The 20,323-nt window shown below is 48.8% G+C and overlaps 1 protein-coding gene and 1 pseudogene across 5 annotated transcripts in view; both read left to right on the top strand.

Annotated features, from left to right (window-relative positions):
• TRAPPC9 (trafficking protein particle complex subunit 9) overlaps window positions 1–20,323 on the top strand; it is a 635,977-nt gene that overhangs the window by 156,879 nt on the left and 458,775 nt on the right. For all 5 annotated transcript variants that reach the window (XM_064268117.1, XM_064268114.1, XM_064268113.1 and 2 more), the window contains one exon: window positions 17,334–17,486. In XM_064268117.1, coding sequence (XP_064124187.1) covers window positions 17,334–17,486 — 153 coding nt within the window. The remainder of the gene's footprint in view (window positions 1–17,333; window positions 17,487–20,323) is intronic.
• On the top strand, window positions 1,666–3,883 carry LOC135227678 (basic proline-rich protein-like; annotated as a pseudogene).

Genomic DNA, 20,323 nt, shown 5'->3' with positions numbered 1-20,323 from the left:
CACCGCAGGTTGTCAGTAGACATTAATTTTATTTTTTATGGTCTTCCATCCTTTCCCTTCTTTCTGCTATTTTCTTCCTCTTCCCCTCCAATGCTGAGCACATGATAGGTGATAGTTTTTGATTGCTTGAAGCCATAGTGGCAAATGGCTATACGTAAAGAGTTATGTTAAAAATGAAAGGAAGCAGCTCCCCCTCCCCTACCCCCAGGAGTGGTTCTGGAACTCACCACAGGCTTCACCTGAGCCCCGAGGAGACCCCAGGGGTAAGTGAGCCAGGCGTGGGGCTGGGGCAGGACCCTTTGGAGGTTGAAGGTGACAGAAGAGAGGTGTTTTTATTCTACTGCCCTCTCTTGAAACCTCCCCAAAGTCACAAAGTGTGAAAAGTATTGACAATAAGATCGCTCCCCATGAAACAAGGCAAATTTCCCAACCCCACAGGAGGATGCACTGGCTGACAGCCCTGTGAGGGTCGGGGTGGGGGCTGGGGCAGTGAGGGCCTGGGAGCTGTCTTCTCTGCCTAGGGCTTTGGCCAGAAAGTGTGGCCAGAGGGCAGGCAGGCAGCACAGTGCCTGGAAGCCCTTAGTGGTTGTTTTTTTAATTAAATCTAGGTCAACGGTGGCAAGGCAATTGATGGGCAAGGGCAGGAGGCCATGGACACAGCAGCTTTTAGTGCTTAGTTCAGGGATCCTGTGTCTTAGAAGCTTTACTGTGGCCTCACCCACTTTTTGAACAATAAAAGCAAGGGGAGCCTCCTTCTGGAAAAAAGCCATTGATGCAAAAGCAGTTCTGGTAAATCGTCAGAGCTGTGAAGGCCGCTCCATCCCATGTCAGTCAGGGGCCAGTCAGGCAGGGACCAGAGCTGCCGGTTCAACAGAAGAATGAGTGCGAAGGACTGTTAACTAGCTATGGACTTGTTCACAGGGTGACTGAGGGTAGCAACTAGAGGAAGCAGCTTCCACCCTAGGGCTGGCAAGACAATGGGAAAATGTTGGAATTATTAAAATTTAGAGGAAGTACTCTAGGAGCAGGTTTCTGGGTGGTACAGATGGTTACGTGCTTGATACTAGCTGAAAGGTTGGCAGTTCTAACCTACCCAGAGGCACCTCAGAAGTAAGACCTGGCAATCTGCTTCCAAAAGTTCACAGCCTTGAAAACCCTGTGGAGCAGTTCCACTCTGCACACATGGGGTTGTCATGGATTGTAATCAACTCGACTGCAACTAACAACAACAACAACCCTAAGAGTGGAAACAGCCTCTGAGGAGAAGCACAGCTCCACTGGTGCTGGGGTGGGGGGTCGGGGGGTGCCCTTAGGATGGGAGGCAGACCTGAGAAGGAGGCCTATTGGCACTGGGATCTCTGAGCTCAGGGGGCCTCATCCCAGACCTCTGAGGAGGGGTCATGGTCTGGTCGGTGCAGCTTTGTCAATGCCTCTCCTTACTTTTCTTCAGTTTCCTTACAGGAAAGTGCTGCATGGGTTCAAATCTTGGCTCTCAAGTACTAGCAATGTAACTTAGGGCAAGTAATTCAACCACTGTTGTCGTTTCCTCTTCTGTGAAATAATGCTAATAGTACTGCCTACATTTTAGGGTTATTATGAGAAGGAAATGAGACTTTGTATGCAAAGTGCTTCAGGTGGTGCTCGGCATATCATAAGCACTCAGATATGTTTGCTGTTGTTACGGCTACCACCACCTCCACCACCACCATCATCATAACCACCACACCTCTACCACCTCCACCACCACCTCCACCTCCACCTCCACCTCCACCTCCACCTCCACCTCCACCTCCACCTCCACCTCCACCTCCACCTCCACCTCCACCACCACCATCATCATAACCACCACACCTCTACCACCTCCACCTCCACCTCCACCTCCACCTCCACCTCCACCTCCACCTCCACCTCCACCTCCACCACCACCTCCACCTCCACCTCCACCTCCACCTCCACCTCCACCTCCACCTCCACCTCCACCTCCACCTCCACCTCCACCTCCACCTCCACCTCCACCTCCACCATCACCACCATCACCACCATCATCATAACCACCACACCTCTACCACCTCCACCACCACCACCACCTCCACCTCCACCTCCACCTCCACCTCCACCTCCACCTCCACCTCCACCTCCACCTCCACCTCCACCTCCACCTCCACCTCCACCATCACCATCACCGTCACCACCATCACCACCATCATCATAACCACCACACCTCTACCACCTCCACCTCCACCTCCACCTCCACCTCCACCTCCACCTCCACCTCCACCTCCACCTCCACCTCCACCTCCACCTCCACCTCCACCTCCACCTCCACCTCCACCTCCACCATCACCATCACCGTCACCACCATCACCACCATCATCATAACCACCACACCTCTACCACCTCCACCACCACCTCCACCTCCACCTCCACCTCCACCTCCACCTCCACCTCCACCTCCACCTCCACCTCCACCTCCACCTCCACCTCCACCTCCACCATCACCATCACCGTCACCACCATCACCACCATCATCATAACCACCACACCTCTACCACCTCCACCTCCACCTCCACCACCACCTCCACCTCCACCTCCACCTCCACCTCCACCTCCACCTCCACCTCCACCTCCACCTCCACCTCCACCTCCACCTCCACCTCCACCTCCACCTCCACCGTCACCGTCACCACCATCACCACCATCATCATAACCACCACACCTCTACCACCTCCACCACCACCACCACCTCCACCTCCACCTCCACCTCCACCACCACCACCTCCACCTCCACCGTCACCACCATCACCACCATCATCATAACCACCACACCTCTACCACCTCCACCACCACCACCACCTCCACCTCCACCTCCACCTCCACCACCACCACCTCCACCTCCACCACCGCCACCTCCACCTCTACCTCCACCATCACCATCACCACCATCACCACCACCACACCTCCACCACCTCCACCTCCACCATCACCATCACCATCACCATCACCACCATCATCATAACCACCACACCCACCACCACCTCCACCACCACCACCACCTCCACCACCTCCACCACCTCCACCACCTCCACCTCCACCTCCACCACCACCACAATCTTCACCGTCACCACCTCCACCTCCGCCTCCGCCTCCACCTCCACCACCACCATCATCATAACCACCACACCCACCTCCACCTCCACCTCCACCTCCACCTCCACCTCCACCTCCACCTCCACCTCCACCATCACCATCACCACCATCATCATAACCACCACACCCACCTCCACCTCCACCTCCACCTCCACCTCCACCTCCACCTCCACCTCCACCTCCACCTCCACCTCCACCATCACCACCATCATCATAACCACCACCTCCACCACCACCACCATCTTCACCGTCACCACCTCCACCTCCACCTCCGCCTCCGCCTCCGCCTCCACCTCCACCACCACCATCATCATAACCACCACACCCACCTCCACCTCCACCTCCACCTCCACCTCCACCTCCACCTCCACCTCCACCTCCACCTCCACCTCCACCTCCACCTCCACCTCCACCATCATCATAACCACCACACCCACCTCCACCTCCACCTCCACCATCACCTCCACCACCACCATCATAACCACCACACCCACGTCTACCTCCACCATCACCACCATCATCATAACCACCACACCCACCACCACCTCCACCACCACCACCATCTTCACCGTCACCACCTCCACCACCTCCAGGTCCACCTGCACCTCCACCTCCGCCCCCGCCTTCACCTCCATCTCCACCTCCATCTCCACTACCACCTCCACCGCCACCTCCACCTCCACCTCCACCATCACCACCACCATCATCATAACCACCACACCCACCACCACCACCTCCACCATCACCACCACCTCCACCATTACTACCATCATCATCACCACCACAACCACCACCATCACCACCACCTCCACCATTACTACCATCATCATCACCACCACAACCACCACCAGCACTACCACCTCCACCACCTCCACCTCCGCTCTGGTGTTGCCACAGCCACTGCCATTTTGCAGAGTTGTTACCGGGATTAGAATTAAACATATCAAGTGTGTACCCATTTCTTGGCCTAAGGTTAGTCACTGTCTTGGCTGCGAACAGTGTAGCTTTGTTTCACTTGTTTTTGTACCTTATATAAGTGGAATCATTTTATGAAGTAAAAATTATAATCATACCATATTGTAGTCTGTCATGCCTGGCTTCTTTGGCTCGTGCATCTCAGTATGTGTGGTTGTGGACGGTTTATCGTCCTTGCTGTATAATACCCCATGTAGGAACGCACCACATTTATCCATCCATTCAGCTGCTGAGCACACCTGGGTGGCCTCCATCTGTGGGCTCTTCGGAAGAGTGCTGCTATGAGGATTTTGGAGCGTTTTGGTGGACCTGAATAGACATCTCTTTTGAATATGTATCTAGAAGTGAGATGCTGCGTCATAGCGTGGACATACATTCAAGTTTAGTGCCAAACCATTTCCAAAAGTGATTGTACCAGTTTACACCAGCAGTGTTTTAGAGTTCTGCTTGCTCCACGCCCTCACCAGTCTGGTGGTGAGGGTGGTACGACATTGTGTCACTGGGGCTTTTGTTTGCATTTCCCTGGCGATCGTGAAGGCAAGCACCTTTTGTTTGTTTTTGGCCACTTGGATATTTAGCCCTTTGCTGTTTTTTCCTATTGGGTATGTTTTCTCTCTCTGTCTCGCTGACTATAGATTTGTAGGAGTTCTTTTTTACGTATTCTGGGTATGACTTCTTTGTTGGAAACGTGTTGTGACTGTCTTCTCCCACTCTGTGGGTGCCTTTAGACTCTCTTAATGGTGTCTCTGGATGAGCAGAAGGTTTTAATATGGTCACTTAATAATTTTTTTTATTTTATGGGCCTTGCTTTTTTGTATCTTTTTTTTTATACCTAGTCTTTGGAAAATTTCAATTAAACTACCTTCATTTCATCCTTTCCTCCCTTGCCCAGTATTTTTTGAGAGCAGATACACACTAATTAGGTAGAAAATGCCTCTTTGACATAAGATACCTTCATCTGATACTCAGACTTCGATTAATCGGTTATAGGGTTTGGTTGCTGTTTGAATAAGCAAACTAATACTGAAATTACAATACTGAATTACTAATATTGAAATCAGGGAAATTACCAGAGATGGTAAATTTTTTTTTCACATCTCTTATTATCATTTCCCTTATTGTAACAGCTTAACAACTGGAAATATGTTTTCCCCTCTCCGATAACCCCAAATGGTAAGTGTGTGTCCGTTATTCATTACAAGACTGCTTGTTCTTTCTGAAGCACAAAACTGCACATGTTTCCCCTATTTGGGAATCCTTTAAAGATCCCTATTTTCCACGGCTCCTCTGGCCCTGTAAGACCTGGCCTCTGCCCAGTGTTTCTGCTTCATCCTTTGGGACTTCTCGCCTGGTCTAGAGTCTCAGCAGTCATTAGGAACGACTTCCGTGCCCTCAACATTCCATGCCGCCTCTCACTTCTAGACTTTCGGATAAGCCTCCTCTCTCCAGGACAGCCTGTGGACTTCTGCTCCTACCCTGTTTGCCATCTGAACCTCAGCTTGTCCTTTGGGTTTCCACTTAGCTGTCACTCTTCTGGAAAGCCTTCCTAAGATGGGTTGATGGGTGCCCCTCTTTTGTGGTCTGAGCACCCAAATGCTCCTGCTGTGGTCCCTGTCACTGTGTCTTGTCATTGCTTGTTTATGGGCCTCGAGTCTCTCAAAGGCAGCGACTGGGCTTCTTCTCTTTCCGGGGCCTGGCACGAAGTTGGTGAGGAGTACTGAGGGCCGCTGATGGACAAGAACGAGATGAACACGGTTGTGGTCGTCTCACTTGTTGGTCGAGTGGATTAAATAAATGAAGGTGTGTGAACCACTGATGTTCTAATGAGTTGTATTGCTCCTGTTGAGGTGCTTGGCTCCCACCCCACCCCGTGCGTTCCTTCTGGCACAGACCATTTCTTCTCCCTGAAAAGACCTTCAACTTTGTCCCAGTCATCTCAGTGGTGCCTTTCCTCAGCGCCCAGGGGTGCCCCACCTTCCTGCCTGCCCTCACCTTCGGCTTTCCTTGTGCCTTTGCCCTCTTCTGGAACCCACTCTTTGTGTCAGCCACCCCTTCCCTCCCCAGCCTTTTATTAGGAAAATGTCTAAACATACAGAAGACTTGAAGTGACTTTACAGTGAACACCTGTAAACCCACTATCTAGGTTCGCTAATTAACATTTTGCCATTTTTGCTTCATCATGCATCTCTCCAGCTTCCTATCCGTCCACTAACATATCTTATTATATTTAAAGCAATTCAAAGTAGGTTGCAGAGTTCGGTACATTTTACCCCTGAACACTGCAGCATGCCTGTCATTATTTAAAGTTTAATATCTGTTTACTTTTTGGGGGGTAAAGGCACAAATCTTGAGTGTACCGCTTGATGAATTTCGACAAATACACGCATATGTCTATCCCAAGCCCTTACCAAGATGTAGGAGAGAACATATCCGTGACCTAGAGAGTTCCCTCACATCTTTCGCAGTCCATCCCTGCCCCACCCCCAAAGGGCCCACTCTTTTGCATCCACCTTGTGGCCCTCAGGAGATCTTTATTGATAACTTGAGGGAAGTCGGGAGCACTTATGGGAACTGGACAGAATTCCAAGGTAGGTCCACGCCGGCACTGTCCACTCTGTCACCGTCTCTTCTCGCTCTTGGATTTAGATTTCATCACTGTCTTTTCTTATTGTGTCATTTTTCTCTGCTTATCTTCCCCCTCCACTGAGACTTGGGACAGAGGACCAGTGTGTTACTACCCTTGCTTTATGGATGTGGTTAGGTGCTGTCGATCCCGACTCATGGTGACCCTAAGTGACACGGTAGAATTGCCGGCGTGTGCACCTTAATGATAATAATAGTAACAGCGTTTACTTTTTGGCACTCACCATGTGCCAGGTTTTTACTGGCTAATTCTTTTTAGAAGTAGATCTCCAGGTCCTTCTTCCTAGTCTGTCTTAGTCTGGAAGCTCAGCTGAAAGGTGTCTGCCATGGGTGACTCTGCTGGTATTTGAATACCGGTGGCATAGCTTCCAGCATCACAGCAACATGCAAGCCCCCACAGTATGACAAACTGACAGACTTTCTGAAAAGATTTAGCCAGGGAAAACCTTCCGAATAGCAGTGGAACATTGTATGATACAGCGCCAGACAATGAGCCCCTCAGGTTGGAATGCACTCAGAAGACACCTGGGGAAGAGCTGCCTCCTCAAAGTAGAATTGACTGTCATTACATCGGTGGAATCAAGCTTTTGGGACCCTCTTTTGCTGATGTGGCACGACTCGAAATGAGAAGAAACAGCTGCAAACATCTGTTAATAATCAGAACGTGGAATGTACAAAGTATGAATCTAGGAAAATTGGAAGCCGTCAAAAATGGAACACATAAACATTGATATCCTAGGCAATAGTGAACTGAAACGGACTGGTATGGGCCATTTTGAATCGGAGAGTCACATGGGCTACTATGCTGGGAATGGCAACTTGAAGAGGAATGACGTTGCATTCATAGTCAAAAAGAATGTTTCAAGATCTATCCTGAAGTACAGCGTTGTCAGTGATAGGTTAACGTCCGTACGCCTACAAGGAAGACCAGTTAATATGACTGTTACTCAGATTTACGCACCAACCATTAGGGTCAAAGATGAAGAAATGGCAGATTTTTACCAACTTCTGCAGTTTGAAATGGATTGAACATGCAATCAGGATGCATTGATAATTACTGGAGATTGGAATGCAGAAGTTGGAAACAAAGAATAAGGATCAGTAGTTGGAAAATGTGGCCTTGGTGATATAAATGATGCTGGAGATTGCATGATAGAATTTTGCCAGACCCATGACTTCTTCATTGCAAATACCTTTTTTCGCCAACATAAACAGTGAATCAAATTTACTGCATATGTGGGAAGAGAGGATGGAAAAGCTTAGTATCATCAGTCAGAACAAGGCCAGAGGCTGACTGTGGAACAGACCATCAATTGCTTCTGTGCAAGTTCAAGTTGAAACTGAAGAAAATTGGAACAAGTCGATGAGAGCCAAAGCACGACTTTGAGTATATCCCACCTGAATTTACAGACCATCTCAAGAATAGATTTGATGCATTGTGTACTAATGACAGAAGACCAGACGAGTTCTGGAATGACATCAAAGACATATGTGAAGAAAGCAAGAGGTCATTAAAAAAAACAGGAGAGAAAGGAAGGACCTAAATGGATGTCAGAAGAGACTCTGAAACTTGCTCTTGAACATCGAGTAGCTAAAGCAAAAGGAAAAAATGATGAAGTAAAATGCTGAATGGATTTTAAAGGGCAGCTCAAGAAGACAAAGTATTATAATGACATGTGCAAAGACCTGAAGTTAGGAAACCAAAAGGGAAGGACATGCTCAGCATTTCTCAAGCTGAAAGAATTAAAGAAAAAATTCAAGCTTCCAGTTGCAATATTGAAGGATTCTATGGGGAAAGTATTAAATGACTCAGGAAGCATCAAAAGAAGATGGAAGGAATACACAGAGTCTCTATACCAAAAAGAGTTGGTTGACGTTCAGCCATTTCAGAAGGTAACATATGATCAGGAACCAATGGTACTGAAGGAAGAAGTCCAAGCTGCACTGAAGGCATTGGTGAAAAACAAGGCTTCGGGAATTGACGGAATAACAATTGAGATGCTTCAACAAACGCATGCAGCACTGGACATACTCACTCGTCTATGCCAAGAATTTGGAAGGCAGCTTCCTGGCCAACTGACTGGAAGAGATCCATATTTATACCTATTCCCAAGAAAGGTGGTCCCACCGAGTGTGGAAATTATGGAACAATATCATTAATATCACATGCAAGCAAAATTTTGCTGAAGATCATTCAAAATCGTCTGTAGCAGTATATCGAAAGGGAACTGCCATAATTCAGGCCAGATTCAGAAAAGAAGACATGGAACCGGGGATATCATTGCTGATGTCAGATGGATCCTGGCTGAAAGCAGAGAACACCAGAAGGATGTTTCCCTGTGTTTTATTGACTATGCAAAGGCATTCCACTGTGTGGATCATAACAAACTATGGATAACATTGCGAAGAACGGGAATTCTGGAACACTTAATTGTGCTTATGAGGAACCTGTAAATAGATCAAGAGGCAGTTATCCGGACAGAACAAGGGAATACTGTGTGGTTTAAAGTCAGGAAAGGTTTGCATCAGGGTTGTATCCTTTCACCATACCTATTCAATCTGTATGCTGAGCAAATAATCCGAGAAGCTGGACTATATGAAGAAGAACGGGGCATCAGGATTGGAGGAAGACTTATTAGCAACCTGCATTATGCAGATGACACAACCTTGCTTCCTGAATGTGAAGAGGACTTGAAGCACTTCCTGATGAAGATGAAAGTCCACAGCCTTCAGTATGGATTGCACCTCAACATAAAGAAAACAAAAGTCCTCACAAGTAGACCGATGAGCTACACCATGATAAACAGGGAGAAGATGGAAGTTGTCGAGAATCTCATTTTACTTGGATCCAAAATCAACACCAATGGAAGCAGCAGTCAGGAAATCAAAGGACGCATCGCATTGGGCAAATCCGCTGCAAAGGACCTCTTCACAGTGCTGAAGAGCAAAGATGCTGCCTGGAAGACTAAGGTGCGCCTGACCCAGGCCATGGTGTTTTCGGTCGCCTCCTATGCATGTGAAAGCTGGACAATGAATAAGGAAGACTGAAGAAGAGTTCATGCCTTTGAATTATGATGTTGGCAAAGAATATTGAACATACCACGGACTGCCAAAAGAATGAACAGATCTGTTTTAGAAGAAGTACAGTCAGAACACTCCTCAGAAGCAAGCATGGTGAGACTGCGTCTTACATCCTTTGGACATGTTGTCAGGAGGGATCAGTCCCTGGAGAGGGACATCATGCTTGGTAAAGTAGAGGGTTGATGAAAAAGAGAAAGACCCTTAATAAAATGGATTGACACAGTGGCTGCAACAATGGGCTCAAGCATAACAACAGTTGTGAGGATGGCGCAGGACCTGGCAGTGTTTCATTCTGGTGTACATAGGGTTGCTATGAGTGAGAACCAACTCAGCGGCACCTAACAACACCACCACCACCAACATGTGCCAGATGGCTGGTTCTTGGACTGCTTTTTCTCATGAGATGATCACAACAGCCGTGAGAGGTCTTTGTGTGTGTGGCGGCGGGGCGGGCGGCGGGGGGGGTCCGCTTGTTCCCAGTGCTGCATCCCTGGTGCCTGTGAAGTTGGAGGCTGTCAGTAAACATAATCAGGACCAGCCTCACTGTGTGTTGGTGACGACTCAACATCCGTGTGTGTGGAGAGCCTTGGACACTGCCGAGCACAAAAGGACCCGCTCCCTGTTTGCTTGAGGAACACTGGCTTCTTTTGGCGGCAGTATTTGCAGGTCCCTGCTGGGAGCCCCCGGCCCGGTGTGTGGGAGTCCTGCCTGTCACCCTGTCTTTCCTTCTCCTAGTCCTCACACCTGGAAAGCTCCGGAGAGGTCTGTCAGGGCTCTCACATGTCAGACCCGTCCCCTGAATAAGCTCCTTTTTCCTCAGACACAAACCTTCAGTTAAATATAAGCTTATTGTTTTGTTTATTCCCCCCCAACTTCATTGCTTTCTTGTCTTGTTTTAATTCCTAGTCTTGAAAACTGTGTTTCTTATCGTTTTTGCATTGTGACTGTGCGCTAGGGTTGAGCTATAGTCAGGATCAGCTCGGCCTTGGTGGGCTCTCTCAGTAGATTCCTATCTGTGGTTGCTTGGGCTTTTATGGGGCCAGTGTGTCCCCATGTCCACAAATGGCTGATGGAGATGAGCGTTATGACCCATTTCAAGACGAAGATTATCTGTTAACCGGTGCTTGTCATGTGGTTATCCGAATTACAGTTCATTTGTAAGCATACCTTATCTGTAGATTGTAAAACATGTAAACTGCAGCCATATTTAATCACATATTTCATTGTAATAAAGTCCAAATTAAGAAAAATTGATTGTACTTTTCAGCTAACGCTCTAAGATATATATGGATTTATGAGTGTGTGTATCTATGCATATACAAGTGTAGAATTCATGTGTACATAAATATGAGGAGCCCTGGTGGCACAGTGGTTAAGAGCTCAGGTGCTAACCAAAAGGTTGGCTGTTCGAATCCTATGGGGCAGTTCTCCTCTATCCTGTAGGGTGGTAATGAGTCGGAATCGACTCAGCGGCAACAGGTATACAAAATACACATGCTGTTGTTAGTTGTCGTCGAGTCGGCTCCAACTCACGGTGACCTCATGTATAACAGTACACATGCTGTTGTTAGTTGTCATCGAGTCGGCTCCAACTCATGGCGACCTCATGTATAACAGTACACATGCTGTTGTTAGTTGTCGTCGAGTCGGCTCCAACTCATGGCGACCTCATGTATAACAGTACACATGTTGTTGTTAGTTGTCGTCGAGTCGGCTCCAACTCATGGCGACCTCATGTATAACAGTACACATGTTGTTGTTAGTTGTCATTGAGTCGGCTCCAACTCACGGTGACCTCATGTATAACAGTACACATGTTGTTGTTAGTTGTCATTGAGTCGGCTCCAACTCACGGTGACCTCATGTATAACAGTACACGTGTTGTTGTTAGTTGTCGTCGAGTCGGCTCCAACTCATGGTGACCTCATGTATAACAGTACACATGTTGTTGTTAGTTGTCGTCGAGTCGGCTCCAACTCACAGTGACCTCATGTATAACAGTACACATGTTGTTGTTAGTTGTCATTGAGTCGGCTCCAACTCACGGCGACCTCATGTATAACAGTACACATGTTGTTGTTAGTTGTCGTCGAGTCAGCTCCGACTCATGGCGGCCGCATGTATAACAGCACACATGTTGTTGTTAGTTGTTGTCGAGTCGGCTCCAACTCACAGTGACCTCACTTTTAACAGAAACAGACAGTGCTCCGTCCTGCGTCATCTTCATGATTGATTGTTTTCATAAAGTTTTTGTTGGCTGGTTTTCAGGAGCAGGTCACCAGGCCTTTCCTACTAGTCTGTCTCAGCCTGGAAGTTCCACTGAAACCTGCCCACCATGGGTGACCCTGCTGGCATTTGCAATACTGATGGCAGAGCTTCCGGCATCTTAGCAACATACAAGCCACCACAGGATGACACACGGACAGGCGGGTGGACTGTACGCATATACACATAACACCCCTTAATTTTAGTTTAATTTTTTGACAAAAAGTAATGACTCTACCTTGGTATAATTAAAAATTTATAAATGGTTTCATTGAAGAGAGATTGTCTTTACTGCTTATTTTTCTCACGAATGTTGTAGAAAGAGTCATTACATATAAAAGCAAATACTAATGGCTTCCCAAATAGTGAAGGGCAGCAGTGGTCGTGATTTCTGTATTATCGTTAGTGTAAAATAATCAGTGTCATTGGATACAACTAAAGTAAATGCTACCATTAAAATGATGGCCGTTATCCCGGGATCTAAATTCTACACCTGGCTAGCTCCGTCCGAGAGTCTTAACCTCGGGGCTGTGGGTTCATGTGCCACGTTGGGCCCTCATTTGGAGCCCTGGTGGTACAGGGGTTAAGAGCTCAGCTGCTAACCAAAAGGTCGGCAGTTTGAATCCACCAGCTGCTCCTTGGAAACGCTGTGGGGCAGTAAATTCTACAGGGGAAAAGATCCGCGACATTTGTCGCGATATTGCTTTGTGTTCATCCTGCTCTTCCTGACAGCTGTTGTTTGTTGCCTGTGGTTTTGAAAAGCCCCTCAGCTGTCCCAGTCTGGACTACAGTAATAGCGAAAAAAGTAGACACAAAAAGACCCTCTTTTGAGTCATGAAAACCGTCTTAGCTTTGCTGTCTAAGCCGTTCAGTTTTCTCTCATGCCTCGCTATAGGGACGTGCTTGTGGTGTTGCGAATTCCCTGTGTGATTATTTGTATGTAAATACTTTGGTGTTTTTGGCGTCAGTGGGGAATAAGATGTTCCCTGTGAGTGGATTTGCCTGTCATGTGAATGTGCCAGTTTTTTAAAAAAAAATTAATTTTGTTGCTGTTAAGAATACACACAGCAAAACGTACACCAATTCAACAGTCTCTGCGTGCACAGTTCAGTGGCATTGACTGGATTCTTCGAGTTGTACAACCATTCTCACCCTCCTTTTCTGAGCTGTTCCTCCCCCAGTAACATAAACTCACTGCCCCCTAAGCTTCCTATCTAAACTTTCTAGTGGCTTGTCAGTTGGATCCCATATAGAAAGTTCTTTAAAGAGCACAGGGCAAACAAACAAACAAATGAACCTGTTGGCATTGAGTTGATTCCGACTCATAGTGACCCTATACTATAGGACAGAGTAGAACTGCCCCAGAGTGTTTCCAAGGAGCACCTGGTGGATTCGAACTGCCGACCTTTTGGTTAGCAGCTGTAGCTCTTAACTACTATACCACCAGAGTTTCCACAGTGCTGAAGGCAGACATTTTTTACTAGTTAAGCCAAACAATTGTTTGGTGTTAAGAAGACTTCAGGGGATATTATTGGTTTAAGTTTTAAGCCAAGGGCAGTAACTTCAGGGGTCCATCCAGCCTTCATGGCTCCAGGAAGTGCCAGTTTTAAGTCACAGAACTTAATACAAAAATGATCAGTGCAGTTAGGAGTCTTTCTGAGCGTACTGTGTACCTGGCAGTATTGGGGCTGCAAATACAGGACTTTGACCCTCGCTTAGTTAGTTGATGGACTTCTAGTGGGCAGGCATGGCAGTGTTCAGATGTCCTCTGCAGCAAGCCTTTGGTACATTTAGGGCCCGAGCTGCGGTGCTCTATTGGTTTAGTATGGTTTTTCTCTCCTGGTCTCTGTTGTTGTTGGCAGTTATTTCACCTAGAAAAACTTGTTTTTCTAGCACAGCCTCTTTCCAGGGTCTGGAGTCTGGCAGGTTTAGTGTCCAGCCCTGGCTCTGCCAAGCATCAGCCGTGTGACCAGCCTTGAGTAAGCATCTGACCTTGGAGGCTGTGTTCGCATCTGGATTCTCACCGGGGTCCAGCACCTTCCTCATGTGGAATCGAGGACAAGTGGTAATGCCGGTAGCATCCAACAGAGTGCCTGGCACGGGTAGGCGATGGGGTTCGGATTCCCTATTTTCCACACCTGGTCTGCGGGCGGACCGGGAACTGGGACATCAGAATGGCTCACGCTGGCTCTCCACAGCAAGTGTGCTCCACTCGGGGAGTTGGGCCCCACGTCTGCATTTTCTGGGTTGATCTCCCTTCCAGCAGTTCAGAAACCAGCTTAGCTTTCTCCTTGTTCTCTGACTTCCGGAATGGTGACATTTAATGATTCCTGGATGAGCGAAGGTGGATGTGTGTTAAAATAGAGACAGTCCAAGCTGGAAGCCCCACTGTAGAGCTGGTGGTGGAGGCCCTGCCAGTCACCCAGGGCTGAGGCCAGGAAAGGGGAGGGAAGCTTCAGGAGGCTCTGCAGCTCCGACGGGCAGATTAGGGCTCCTTTCTTCCCACGGACAGAGGGATGCCCGTTATGAGTAATTCTCAGGGCCCACGGAGCTCGCTAGCGAGCTGACCAGACACCCCGGAGTTTACCCACGCACTACCTGCCCCGGTGAGCTTTCTAGCTTTTTTCGGCCTGGCCTGTTTTACACGTAGTTTATGTCATGCTGTTTCTATAGACTGTATATGTATTTAACACATGGCAATGCAGAGCAAAGTTTTACAGATACATCTGGTAGAAAAGTGGCTGGTTACCTTCTAGCGTCGGAAAGCTGGCGCCTTGGGGAGTGGGAGGGAAAGGACTCATTTTCTTCAGTCTCTCGTTTTCTTGCCAAGTCCTGCGAGCACGGCTAGGTGTTCACGGAGAGAGAGGTGGAGCTGAGAGCAGGCTGCTGCTGCTAGCACTGGCTTAGTGGGGATGGGGGCTAGAAGAAGACCCCCAAGATCTGGCCTTCTTTGATTTGAAAATTAGTTATTATATAGTTAAGAAAGCAGTCTTTGGAATCAGACCAACTTGGGTTTGAACCCTGACTTTGCCACTTACTGGCTGGAGGACTGGGACCAAGCTACTTCTCCTATGACAATCTTATTTCCTCCTAATGGGGATGGATAGTGCCAGATAACTCCGCTGGTCGTTATTAAAAAAAACAAAACCGTTGCTGTCGAGTCGACTCTGACTCACGGTGACCCGGTAGGACAGTAGAACTGCCACCTAGAGTTTCCCAGGAGCTACCGACCTTTTGGTTAGCACCTGCAGCTCTTAACCACTACGGCACAGGGTTTCTGCTGGTGGTTACAATACGTGTTAAACACTTGATACAGTGCTCGGCATTACTGAGTGTTCAATAAACAGCAGCTATTCCTGTGAACTGTGGTGGTTGTTATCACTGATACTGCTGCCATTGTTGTCTTATAAAAATGTCAGTTTAAGTGTTATCTTCCTTAAATGTTTCTTTTTTAATTGTGATAAAATCTGTACAACATAAAGTTTGCCGTCTTAACTGTTTTCAAGTGTATAATCTAGTGGCAGTAACCACACTCACAGTATTGTACAGCCAACACCACCATTTGTTTCTAAATGTTTTCATTGCCCAGACACGAACCCTGTGCCCATTAGGCATTCGATCCCCATTCCTCCTTCCCCAGCCCTCGGCAGCCTCCAGTCAGCACTGTTCACAGTCCTGTAGTCAAAACGTGGAAGCAAGTCAGGTGCCCGTCAGCTGATGAGTGGATAAACAGATTGTGGCTTATCCCTCCAGTGCAGTATTACTGAGTCCTGAAAAGGGAGAGGTGAGAAGACCAGTGTGTGTGAGGAGTCCTGAGTGTGATGTCAGCTAAATGCGCTCACCCACGAGGGAGCGTGTGGACACGTATATGCGCAAGTCCAGAGCCCGATGCACAGGCTCACGCACCCTCCTCTCTCACCTGCCTGGCTTCTCCTTGCCCTTTAAGTTCTGGATGAACGTTGGTCTCTCCAGGACCTTTCTTCTGTCACTCTCCTAGGCTGGTTGTGTCTGTGGTGTGTGCCGAGTGCCCGGGATGCACCCTGTCTCGAGGCTGGCATTCTGTGTGATGCTCTCTGTGCCTGGCACCGGGCTGGGCACGTAGCAGATGCTTAGTGAGCATCCGTCAGACGACAGTGACATGGCTCTCCTCCGTACATGACCACAGACCTGCTGCTTGAATGTGTAAGTGTCCGTTTCCTTATTCAAATGGAGGAAATTTAGCACAGAGAGCTGGTTCACAAAAAGGGCAACGGTGAGGCAACCAGGAGGGCAGGAACAGCAGTGAGCCGCTCGCCTCGGGTTGAGGGACTCCAGGAGGAGGTGTCAGCAGATTGGGAAGCTGGGCCCTCTGCTGGGGCTGAGAACCGCAGTGGGCTGCCTGATGGAGGGGGCATGGGGTGGCATCCATTGTGGGGAGGGGTTGTCTGGCAGGAGCTGGAGTCCTGGAGCTGACACAGCTGCTTCCTCACGGCACAGATGGAGTCTCCGCTGCCCCCTTCTCTCCTCCCTTCGGTAAAATTTGCCTTTTGGTTTATTCCTGCCGGTCTTCTCGTCACTTTACAGAGGGTGTTTTGTTTAATCTGCACAACAGCCCCATGAGGTAGCAGTTGCTATCCCCTTCTTGCAGATGGAGAAGCCTTGGCGTCTCCAGAAAACTGCGGTTGGGAAGGGCAGGGAGGCGGCAGACACAGAGGTGGATTTGCCCGAGAGGGAGGAGCTGGAGCTCCCACTGGCCCTTCCGGAGCCCCTGCCCTCAGTCTGTGCTCGTGATTTTGTCTACTTGTTTTCCTTAAGAGCGTTGCTCAAATTGTGTAGGATTGCCCCGCTCACTTTGGATCTATGTTTGAGACGATATATAGATAATACAGAAAATAACATACTATAGATAACATTTTGTTGCAGGGAAATTGACAATGGTTTAGTTTACAACAGCAAAGATAGCACCTGTTTTGTCAGTGAGAAGAGCTGCCCAGAGAAGTAACCATCACTTGACTTACAGCGTGCTGCTTCTAACCACAAGCAGCGACGTTGCCTCTTTACGCCTCCGTTATAAACAGAGGTGATTACCTCCCAGCACCTCTTGGTTCTAGAGTGTTCTTGGTACTTTATCACATTTTCAATGCTTTTTGTTTTTCATTTGAGAATGCACTAGCAAGTACTAGGGGATTGGTAAGTCCCACATTGGCTCCATTACATCATCATCATTGTTATTGTTATTGTAGAAAAATTGTACGGGGACTTCTTGAGCTGGAAGCTGGAAGAAACCCTTGCCCAGTTTCCTCTGCAACCTGGAAAGATCGCCACTTTCACCGTCAACATCAAAGTGAAGCTGGACTTTTCATGCCAGGAGAATCTTCTCCAGGATCTCAGCGATGGTGAGCTCGTCTCGATTTTAATTAGCACTTGGCCCCTGGGTACATGGTAGCAAGCACCATTCCTGAAGCTGCTGTTCTCTCCTTGTAGCTGGCATGTCAGCCGTTAACTCCGGCTGCCCGTGCCTCTGCCTGGGGACTTGGTTAATGGACTGAGGGACTGTGGGTATCTGAGAGTAATCAAAGTACTTTCAGGAAAATGATTTCCTGCTTCCCACTCTGCTCGTCTGCACGCACTCGCGGGAGGTCTCCCTAAATTAGTGGGATCAGGAGCCACTGCATTTTTTCTAAGTCTAGCTGCTGCGGACATCTTATTAGCTGTGATGATAAAGTCCCTCCAAGTCCGGAGATTTCTGTAAGGAGACAGGGTCTAGAGAAAATGGAGATTTATACTTGTTGTAACGTTTGTTGCTGTAGTGTGCCGTCGAGTCAATTCTGACTCACAGCGACCCTGGGTGACACAGTAGAAGTGCCCCAGAGGATTTTCCAGGCTGTAGTCTTTACGGGAGCGGATCACCAGGTCCTTCTCCTGTGAAGCTGCTGGCGGGGTTCGAACCATCAACCTTTCAGTTTGCAGCCAAGAGCTTAGCTGTTGCGCCACCAGGGCTCCTCGTTGTAGTTCAGGACTGGCTGGTCAGGGATGGGGTTCTGGGGCTGATTATGTAGAATTACAAAGCAGGTGTCCACACGTTCACTGGGAAGCGTCGCGGGGTGATGGGGTCGGTCAGCAGATCCTGTGTCTAGAATTGATGAGTTATGTAACTTTGGGTGAGTCTGTACCTTAATCTCCTGGTATCTAGAATGATAATCGTCACCGTAATAACTTACAGGCTCATTGTGGGAATGTGTACCAGAACGTTGCCTGGAATACGGTAAGGGGTCCTCAAGTTCTAGCTTTCCTTCTCTCCCCCACCCCCATCGCTCATCCAGCAAACACTGAATGATCTCTTTGTATGGGTCAGGCACTTGGAAAAGAGGGGAATGAGTTATGGCCTGTCCCCTGGAGAATAAGAATAACACCAGCTGACACTAAGAGGACAAAATTAGCTTACTTTGTCCTCACAACAACCCTACAAGGCAGGTGCTGTTCTCATCCCCACCTTACAAATGAGGACATTCAGGCACAGAGAGGTTGCTTAGCTCTTCTTAGGTCACACAGCGAGGAACTGGAGAGCTGGCTGTGAGCCAGGCGGCCTCCACTGTGCCATTCTGAGGCTCACCATTGCCTAGAGGCTCAGCCAGAAAAGCACACGGGTGATCACAACACTGTGTGCTTCTGTGCAGCTGGCTGCATCTGGTGGGGTCCTGTAAGGTCCTGGAGTTGGTGTTTGACTTGGGCCTGGCCCGGGAAGTTTCCTGGGTGAACAAAAAGGAAGGGCTCTCCAGGCCAGGGAGCAGCAGGTACAGTGGCCCAGAGGCCTGACCTTCAGTTGTGAATCGGGGCTTTAGGTCCAGATGTCTGTCTGTCTGTTTCTCTTTGTTTTGGAATGGAATTCTCTTTCCTGGCCAGTCTCTCCCAGCCGTATCTGCACGTTTAGGAAATGGTGCTGTCACACTGAACACCAGAGACTGCAGGATTAGTCGTGGGTGTTGTTTTCCTGTGACAGGGAGTCATCTCCCACACTCTTCTGCTCTCTGAGGGGTCTCCAGCCACCTGACCACATTGTCCCAGGAGCACGCCCAGCTGGTTTCTGCCCCAGGGCCTTGGCACTCAGCCTTCTCTTGCCTGGAAGGCTCTACTCCCGCAGTTTGCATGACTTGGCCCTTGTTATTCAGACCTCAGGCCAACCATCCACAGAGGCCCCGCTGACCAGTGTAGCTCGATCAGTGCCTCCCTGTCCCAGTCTTCAGCACATCAACCCACGCTGCTTACTTCATAGCGCATACCCCCTGGGGTAGGCTGGTCCTCAGCTCATCACCCCACGCTGCGTACTTCATAGCGCATACCCCCTGGAGTAGGCTGGTCCTCAGCACATCAGCCCATGCTGCTTACTTCATAGTGTGTACCCCCTGGAGTAGGCTGGTCCTCAGCATATCACCCCACGCTGCTTACTTCATAGCTTGTACCCCCGGACTAGGCTGGTCCTCAGCGTATCGCCCCACGCTGCTTACTTCATAGCGTGTACCCCCTGGAGTAGGCTGGTCCTCAGCACATCACCCCATGCTGTTTACTTCATAGCGCGTATCCCCGGAGTAGGCTGGTTCTTTTTTTCCGACCTGTCATCTCCATCCTTCAGGATACAAGTCTCATGGGATCAGGGCCTTTGTCCTGTTCAGTGCTGGACTCACAGTGCTGGAATGTGGCGGGACCAGCGTGGCCAGCGTTCGTTTGTACAGCGAGTCTGGGATGAGAGCTTCTCCCACCACCCCCCCCCCACCAACCTGGGGCCTCCAGGCTGTGTTCCTGTCCGTTCTCCTGAGGCTTTGTCTCCTAAAGACTCCTGGGAGTTGCTGAAGATCTCAAAATTCTGATTCAAGAGAAACTTACTTAGCACCCTGTGCTGGGATACAGAAGTGAACTGTTTTGCTACTTTTTTAAAAAAAATTTTGTTGTGCTTTAAGTGAAAGTTTACAAAGTTTACAAATCAAGTCAGTCTTTCATACAAAAATTTATACTCACCTTGCTATATACTCCTAGTTACTTTCCCTGTAATGAGACAGCGCACTCCTTCTTACCACCCTGTATTCCTGTGTCCATTCAGCCAGCCTCTGACCCCTCCAGACAGGAGCTGCCCCCATAGTCTCATGCATCTACTTGATCCAAGAAACTCAACCTTCATCAGTATCATTTTCCATCCCATAGTCCAGTCCAATCCCTGCCTGAAGAGTTGGCTTTGGGA

Source organism: Loxodonta africana, chromosome 14 (genome assembly GCF_030014295.1).
Source record: "Loxodonta africana isolate mLoxAfr1 chromosome 14, mLoxAfr1.hap2, whole genome shotgun sequence".
In the NCBI taxonomy this organism is placed as follows: Eukaryota; Metazoa; Chordata; class Mammalia; order Proboscidea; family Elephantidae; genus Loxodonta; species Loxodonta africana.
Note: the sequence above shows the minus strand (reverse complement) of the source record. Positions and strands in the feature narration are given on the sequence as shown.